The 9,393-nt window shown below is 31.7% G+C and overlaps 1 protein-coding gene across 5 annotated transcripts; it reads left to right on the top strand.

Annotated features, from left to right (window-relative positions):
• Positions 1 to 1,927: 1,927 nt before the first annotated feature.
• Positions 1,928 to 8,575, top strand: LOC139516697 (uncharacterized). 5 transcript variants are annotated; one of them, XM_071306958.1, is made up of 3 exons: positions 1,928 to 2,544; positions 3,868 to 3,895; positions 5,357 to 6,802. In XM_071306958.1, the coding sequence occupies exons 1-3, from the start codon at positions 2,539 to 2,541 to the stop codon at positions 6,043 to 6,045; spliced, it is 723 nt and encodes a 240-aa protein (XP_071163059.1). In that variant the 5' UTR covers positions 1,928 to 2,538; the 3' UTR covers positions 6,046 to 6,802. The 5 variants fall into 5 exon arrangements, with proteins under 5 accessions (XP_071163059.1, XP_071163055.1, XP_071163058.1 ...); XM_071306954.1 differs by having other exon boundaries at positions 1,934 to 2,544; positions 5,357 to 8,575; XM_071306957.1 differs by adding an exon at positions 7,130 to 8,575 and having other exon boundaries at positions 1,934 to 3,895; positions 5,361 to 5,394.
• The last annotated feature ends 818 nt before the right edge of the window (positions 8,576 to 9,393 follow it).

The following is a 9,393-nucleotide window of genomic DNA, read 5'->3' as shown; positions in this document are numbered from 1 at the left end:
AATTGTATGTACTCATTGTTATTTTGTGGTTAACATGTAGAAATTTACTGTTATATTATTTATTATTGTATTTTTCTGTCCTGAGTTTTCTTGCATTTATTTGTACTCTACTTCTGTCCTGAGATGTTACGTTGCCTTTTTAGCGGCATATTTGTCATTGCCATCCCGCACGAGGTTTGGCTACCCACTAAATAAAGGCAACAGTAGTATACCGCTGTGCAAAACTCATGAATCCATGGACAAAAAACAAAACCAGGTTAAACCAACTATTTTTCTTAAAATGTCCTATACCAAGTCAGGAATATGGTAGTTGTTAATAGTTCGTTTTTATGTATTTTAAGTGTTTTTTTTTTTATTGCACTTCAATGTTTCTGTTGCTTTGTTGTTTTCTACGGAAGCCGTAAGGGGACACAAAAAAAATTAGAAAATATTTTTTTTTAATTCGAGATCACGATAAAACATTACCGTTTTACCGAGATCTCGATAAAAAATATATCGTCATCTCGATAAAACGAAATTGTTATATCGAGATCTCGGATTATTATATCGTTATCTCGATAAAACGAAACTGTTATATCGAGATCTCGGATTATTATATCGTTATCTCGATTTATTAAAACGAGATCTCGGATTATTAAATCGTTATCTCGGTTAAATATATCGACATCTTGATAAAAATATATCGTTATCTCGATAAAACGAATCTGTATTTCTGAATTCGTCATTTTGATGTTATCTTACAATTATTCAAATTAATATCAGAAACAAAAATTCAAAGCACTCTTTAAATTTTTTAACTTGATTCATTTATTTTTTTAGTTTCGGAGAATAAACTAGTGGATTTCCCTAACTATTTTTAACAGAAATTCCTTGGTTTAATGTATGGACTACCTGAATACCAAAACATATATATAAATATTAAAATACGTTATAGATTTTTATTTTCACGTTACCTATGCTGTTCTCATTCCATATTTATAGATATAACCCTTTAGCCCCTAATTCCAAATATACATTATACCTCATTCGAAAGCTTATTAATATACCATTTTATCTCTCTTTCTATAAGCTTTCAAGTAGTGTATAAAGTGGCCGAAGGTCTGTGTTACTCCTCTAATATGCGTTGCGGAACATATTGACTATATGTCTTTTGTTCTCTATAAATAAGCCTTCGAATGAGGTATAAGGTATGTATGTAATTAGGGGCAAAAGGGTCGCAGCAGTCCATTCCATTATTCAAAATATCCATTCCATTATTCAAAATAAGCTATTTCTTAATTTTCACGCGTATTTTGGCATTTAGGTCCTCCGTAACCCCTCTAATGGTCATTGCGGCACAATGGACATGTTATATATATATATATATGGGATGAAGAACAGCAAAGGTAACGTGAAAATAAAAAAGATAACGTTGAGCATCTTAATATTTATGTATATGTTTTGGTATTCAGGTTTTCCATACATTGAACCAAGGAATTTCGGTTAATAATAGTTAGGGAAATCCACTAGTTTATTCTCCGAAACTAAATAAATGAATGAATTCAGTTAAAATTTTTAAAGAGTGCTTTGAATTTTTGTTTCTGATATTAATTTGAATATTTGTAAGATAACATCAAAATGACGAATTCAGAAATACAGATTCGTTTTATCGAGATAACGATATATTTTAATCGAGATCTCGATATATTTAACCGAGATAACGATTTAATAATCCGAGATCTCGTTTTAATAAATCGAGATAACGATATAATACTCCGAGATCGATATAACAGTTTCGTTTTATCGAGATAACGATATAATAAATCGAGATAACGATATAATAATCCGAGATCTCGATATACCAGTTTCGTTTTCTTGAGATAACGATATATTAAACCGAGATAACAATATAATAAACCGAGATCTCGATTTGATATCTACGGAAGCGTATATTACCCTCGTTTTAATACTTATAATCCAAGATGGCGATATAACTTTTAGCGAGAAAATGCTTTATTTCTCATTACTGCGATTTATTTTTTTCGACAAAATGCCTAACAAGGCATTTAGGCGCTTTGTTTTTTATCGCCTTAAAAATAAATCGTTTTAAATAACGCGACATATTATCAAAACGAGAAAAAAAATTACGATTAATTTATAAGTCAATAAAAATATCATGCAATAATAATAAATTGCCTTTTTTTTCTTATTACTGCGATTTATTTTTTTCGACAAAATGCCTAACAAGGCATTTAGCCGATTTGTTTTTTATCGCCATAAAAATAAATCGTTTTAAATAACGCGACAAATTATCAAAACGAGAAAACATTTTAAGATTAATTCATAAGTCAATAAAAATATCATGCAATAATAATAAATTGCCTTTTTTTCTTCGATATATTGTTTTATAAAGCAACAAATTGTTTTAAATTAAGGCGAGCAACGGGAAAGTTTTCAGCTAAATCGAGATAAATATGGCACGATTTTAACCTGTTCATTTTCATTTTGATTTTGGAAGGATCAGGTCGCCATCACATTTGAGCATTTTATTTCAAGCAAATGGAGGTAAGATAAGAAACAATTTATTAAATGATATCTCGCCGCGATATAGCCTTGTTGTGCTCATGTGGCGTTAAACAAACAACAATCAATCAATCAATCATTAAGTTATTGTTGTAAAAAAACTTCTATAAAAAGGCTTTTCCACGTGTCTGCCGTAGTATACACACGTTAGGGGAATTTTGTTTTTGATGCAAAAAAAAACACAACCCTTTTTCTCCAGCTGTGAAAGTAAAATGGTCGCCTCATAAAATAATCAGGTTTAACTATAAATTAACATAGGGTGTCACGAAATTTACGTTGGAGAGAGCCAGTCGAGTTCTGATTTTTTTAATTCACAGTTGCGGCAAAATAAGATCCTTTGATGTTTTAATACTGAGTCACTACGAGTTCATTTGAACTATATAGACCCCCTCCCCCTATATAAAGTTCCAATGACTGTTCTTGTGACTCTTGTTACTTCGAAGTGTTCAGCGAGAAAAAAAATCTCGTGCAGTACTGAAAAAATGACGGGGCAGATTAATTATAATTGTTCGGTTAATATAAAAAAGAAGATGTGGTGTAATTGCCAATGAGACAACTCTTCACAAGAGACCAAATGACACAGAAATTAACAACTATTATAGGTCACCGTACGGCCTTTAACAATGGGCAAAGCCCCTACCGCAATGTTTTTGTGTGTGCAATAAACAGTACAAAGACGACAAATTTTGTCAACTGTTTTCTGTTCTTTAGTCAGGTTGTTGTCTCTTTAGCACATTCCCAATTTCCATTCTCAAATTTAGTAAACAAAAATTTCCCTCTATGATCTATCCTTATTTTCCATATTTTTTTTACAATAAATACTGACATGACGTATTGTTAACTTCGTATTAAAAATAAGCTGTTTTAGTCCGCCATACCAGGAATAAATAAATGACTGTCTAATCATGTTGAACATTACAGCCATCGGATTTGACTATGTACGTTCAATCAAAAACTTTGATTACCTTTCTTGCTAGCTGAAGCGTAACATCGTTCTTAGGTTTACCTTTACTACCCTAATTTGAGAGTGGACTAATCAATTTATCGTCTTTTGGACTAAACTACTTCAAAATAAGGGTAATAAAGGTAAACCTTATAAGCTAATAACGACTTTACGCTTCAGCTAGCAAGGTTGCTAACAAAAGATTTTGTTTGAACCTGTACATACTCAAGTCCGATTGCTGTAATGTCTGTATTATAAGCTAGTTTAAAAAATGAGGGAAATTTGATGTCACACGCCAAGCTGACAAACTATGGCACTTTATAATGTGATTAAATCTTTTGATCTGTTCTTGTATTTTACAGGTCAGCTTAGAGATCCCTTGCAATTACTGTAAGTATAATATGTGTATGAACAGAGATGTGGTAACGTTATATCATCGTATATGGCAAGCAGTTCTCGTCAAAACTATGTTTAAAACATTTTTCGAAAAATTAACACACTGAGAATTAAAAAAAAACACAGATTAAAAAACCTGAAAACACACACTAAGAATAAAAACATACACATTGAGATATCAAAAAGACGCACTGAGATTACAAAAATATAAATAACACACAGTGAGCTTTGAAAATTACACACTGAGACTTCAAAAATTACACAATGAGATTTATGTACATGTTGTGTGCAAGTTGTAAAAAGTAAAATAACAAAAAATCCGAATTCCAAGGACAATTCTAAAGAGAAAGTCCTTATTATCACATGGCAAAAACAAGGGGATGGCTCAAACACATCAAACGAATGGAGAGCAACTGTCATATTCCTGACTTGGTACAGGCATTTTATAATGTAAAAAATTGTGGATTAAACCTGTTTTTAAAGTTTTAAATACATACAGATGCATTAGAACTCTCGAGTTTCCTAATAATGTCAATTAAAGATACAGGAGATTTAGGGAAATTCTTCACATCTTTACTAATCGTAACTTAAACAGACCTTGGACTGCTGATGACATAAACTTAATCGAAATAACAATTTGAGCCATGAACTCAGGCTACAAATTAAAAGCGAGTTCTGTCTCCTAGTTGTTTAAGATTGTAATAGATACAGATTAGATATGCAAATTAGATCTGTGCGCAGAAAAAGTGCGCACAAATCTCATTGTGTAATTTTCAATTTTCAGGATGTGTTTTTCAGTTTATTTCATCTCAGTAATTTTCTTTCTAATTCTCAGTGTGTAAATTTTTCGAAAAATGGTTTAAACATACTGAGTTTTGACGTGAACGGCTTGCAATAAACGTGGCAATTATGGGTATCCCATACCTTGTTTCCATATCAAACGTGGAATATTAGTAAAATTAATTAACATGAAAAATATACATAATTAATTTATCAATATCTAAATTGGTGAATGTTGCATACTCATTTCTGAGTAATTTACCTTTGAACCATGGTCTCCAATCATTGGAGTTTTTTAACATAAAGTGTCTTGAAACTTTATGTGAGTCACTGAGTGGCTTGATATATATTTCAGTGCAGATATCTAGCTTCTACTTCTTTTAAAAACAGCGACAAAAAGACTCAAGTCAACATCATTGGAGGTTTTATTATGTTATATTTTCCATTTGTAAACTCAGTTAAAATGTCAAAATATATCTATAACTTTTGAAGCTATTGATACATTTTAATTTTGTTTTAATTTATAAAATGGCAAATATAACAAAACAACGCTCTTCGGTCTTCACCTGAGCACTCGTACATATAGAATAAAAGTATATTAGATTCTTGAAAAAATAAGTATGACATTTATAAAATATAGGTGTTTGCAATAATTCACTTGTTTAATATTTTCAGCTAGTCTATTAGACCTTCCTGAAGAATTAGTGATAATGGTACTTAGTTATATTCCTGTGTCGGAGTTACTTTATACAGTCTGTAAAATATGCAGAGGTCTAAAGGATGTTGTGCGAAAAATGCAAAGCTTGTGGACTATTGTAGAATTTGACGATTCCTATACTATAGACATTGCAATGATGGAAATGATCGTGAAAAATAATCAGCTTGTATGTCTCAATCTAAGTAACCAAAATATTACTTTTGGGTCACACAGATTTACCAAATTGATGCTAAAGCTTACTCCTACTATTCAAGAATTGTATGTAGCAGAAACACCGCTAAACAATCTTGCATTTGTAATGTCCTTGCGAAATTTAACCACCCTTGATATAAGTGGGACATCAATAAATGATAACCAAGTAGTAATATTGTCACATGCTTCACAACTGAGACACCTTTATATTTCATTCACTAAGGTTACTGCTGCAACCATTGCAGATTTGTCTCGAAATTTCAAATTTCTTGTCATTTTTTATGCATGCCAAATTTATTTTATGTTTACTGATATTTGTTTGATTGTATCATCATGTGAGCAACTTAGATTTTTACATGTTTCATTCTTTTCACAGTTTGACATAGATCAAGCTGTTCAGTATGTAAATCAACAGCTTTCAATTGAAAGACAATTGAAGCTGACTGTATTTTAAGTTATATATTGTCGCATATATAGGGTATGAACTTTAAGTTTATATATGTACAGTGTATAGACATATTTTGACAACAAATAAGTAAAACTACGCCACTACTCGGTTCAAGTAGAAAAATATGTTTTTTATGACGTTTTTAGACACATATCTTCTTGCACCAGTTGATACAAGTTTATCTTTTAAAACGTATCAACCCTATGTTCTTACTTCAAATCCTAGCATTTAGTGCTGGTCGTTTTGTCCTAAAACTGCAAATACAGATACTTGAATGGTTCAAACAATATTTTTATGTTTACCAAAATACTAAAATCATATGATATGAATCAAATATCATTTTTTGCATTTATATTTTTTTTTAATTGTCGAAGTTCAAATTATTTGAAAATATTTTTATATGGGTATTTATCTGTGGTCACTACGATAAAGATATATATGTGTATAGTGCATATATCTTAAATGTGTTGCATCAAATTTGGAGAGAGGAAATCTCTTATTTTTTTAATTTTATTAACAAAAATGCATTGTTTGAAAGAATTCACGGCAATTTTTGAAAGCGTGAAATAAATTATGAAAGTGCTGCTCAGAGTAGGATTGGGAATGATAATCTAAAATTCAGATTTTCAAGATATTGTTTCTCCTTTATTAGTTACAACTGCATTTACTGGTAGTATTAAACTTCAGGGATTTTTTCTATATGTTTGTAAGATGTATGTAGATATGTTTGCTGAATTTGTAAATAAACCAAAAAGGTAACTTCCATGTTCGTTGGCTCATATTTTGTTTTCTGCAAAAAAAGTTGTGAATTTGCGAGATCTGCAACATATTCAGAAAATAGTAATGTAGAAGGAACTGATAAATTAACAAGGTCATAACGAAAGTATTTAAGTACGTGCAGTTGCGTCAACAAAAAGTCATCATGAAATGTACAATACAATATGAACCCCTAATTTAAATAGAATGAAAAGTTGAACTTAAAACTGGCTTTATTCTCAATCTGTGACCTCCAACATGCTTGCCTCATTATAAGCATGTTTTAGTTACGATTTTGCTTTTGAAGTATATAACCGTTTACTTTTTTTTTCAGAACATATTATAAAATGGCTGACACTGTAAATCCTTTGCGTTACCCAGGTGACACTGCTTCAACGGATGAGTTAGTTGCTTATTATTTTACTTCTTCATATACGGCTAAAGAAATAGCTGGATTTTTACTTTTCGTTCATAATAAATTTGTTAGTGTTAAGACAGTCTACAGAATGATGAAAAGACTTCGACTGAGAAGATATGGTGCAGAGAGTCCATTGATTAATATCGTTCAAAAGATAATTCAACTGCACAAACAAGGATACTCTAATATTGGATATAGAGCAATGTGGAAAATACTTAATTCTTGCTGTGGCATCAATGCTACTCAGGAAACGGTGAGAATTGCACTGAAAGCTATACATTATGATGGTGTAGTTGCAAGATCTCGACGTCGACTTGTGCGAAGAAGATATTGTAATCTAGGACCAAATTTTTGTATTCACATAGATGGATATGATAAACTCAAACCCTTTGGAATATCAGTGCATGGAGCAATCGATGGCTTTTCTCGAAAAATCATTTGGCTAACTGCAAGTCATACGAATAAAAACCCACGTAATGTTGCGCTTAATTTTGTAGAATTCCTTAGACAATCCAAGCGTGTTCCACGATTGGTTCGGTCAGATGCTGGTACGGAGAACGTTATTATAAGGTCGATACAAATAGCGTTACGTGCAGTTCACAATGATAACATGTCAGGGTACAGAAGTTTTTCTGAGGGGCGATCAACTGGGAATCAAAGGATTGAGATGCTGTGGAGTTTTCTGTGTCCTTACTTCACCACATTCTGGAGAAATATGTTTAAAGACATGATAGATAACGGAGAGCTCAATAACACAAATCCAGTTCATCTAGAGTGTGTACGTTTTTGTTTCCTGCCAGTTATACAACAACATTTAGATATTTTCAAAAATATGTGGAATAGTCATAGAATTCGGTCACAACGTCAAGTTGATCAAAACTATGGCGTCCCGGATGTTATGTACAACCAGCCACTACTTTATGACGCTGTCGACTATTCCTATGACATACCATGTGACGAAAGTATCTTTGATGACATTACTAGGCTCTACACCAAACCAATGCTGCCCAGAGGCTGTTCAGAAGAGTTCTGTCAATTCATCCAGCAAATTACAAGTGTGAATCTGGATGATTTCAACGTCGTGGACACACCACAGGAAGCAAAAACACTATTTTGTATGCTTACTTCTGTTCTCCCTTGAGATACGAATCATAAACCTTTACTATTTTGAAAAAAAAGTGTTTATGAAAGCTGTGTTTTGCTAGGTTTTTGATTATTGATTTTAGTTTATTTCTCATCAACGTGTGAAAATGTTCGAGATATATATGAATTCATGGGTATCGACTTTTATTATTCTATCAGAAATCAGTTTATTTTGGAAAATTGTTAACCAACCCACATTTCTGTTTTCAATAGTGAAGAATTAAGTAAACTTATAATATTATCGTTATGAAAATTATTTGTTATTTGCCGCTGTAAGTAAAACAGCAATCAATTTGATAAAGACATATAAATATATAACAAAACAGTTATCGTTATGCCACAGACCGTGATGACGACAGCCTAATACATTCCATAATGTACAAATTGTTATATAATTAAACAATATACTAGGTGTCTAAATCGCTCATTCGATGAATCTCTGTTATTGGGCTGTGAAATTGAGGCCAAGATAAGGTCACACTTTAACGATTTCCGGTAATCTAACTTTACTCATAGGAGCCTGAATCGCTAACCTGGTTTTAATAGCTATATATATATATATCAATTTGCAGGAATTGACCGAAAAGCAACAAGAGTGGACACACTTATATTTGTCGCCTGTTCTAATATTCTCATTTTAATTTATGTTGATAATACAAAAAAGATTTTTTTCTTCAAGCATTACTTTAAATTAACATGTAAGTGATAAATGTAATGCATTAAAGTCGAACTAAACCCTTTCACACAGACATGTAGGCTTTACAATCATTCCTAACATCGAATTCCGTTAGCATATTGCTAAAATTTTCTCAGAAACAAACCTCATAGAAAAAAATGAACCATGAAATGATGTCAAGGTAAAATGACACATGCCGGACAGATTGGTACACCCTACAATTATTAAATACGCCATACATAGTTTGACTATCCTAAAGTATCTGAAAAACAGACCAATTCAAAGAAATCCAACATTGGCATATGAACCATGAACGTAAGGTAAAAGTTCGACGAAACAAAAATATTAATTTTAAATTACC

Source organism: Mytilus edulis, chromosome 3, assembly GCF_963676685.1.
Source record: "Mytilus edulis chromosome 3, xbMytEdul2.2, whole genome shotgun sequence".
NCBI classification, from domain to species: Eukaryota; Metazoa; Mollusca; class Bivalvia; order Mytilida; family Mytilidae; genus Mytilus; species Mytilus edulis.
The sequence above is the reverse complement of the archived record's forward strand: the minus strand, read 5'-3'. Positions and strand labels throughout refer to the sequence as shown.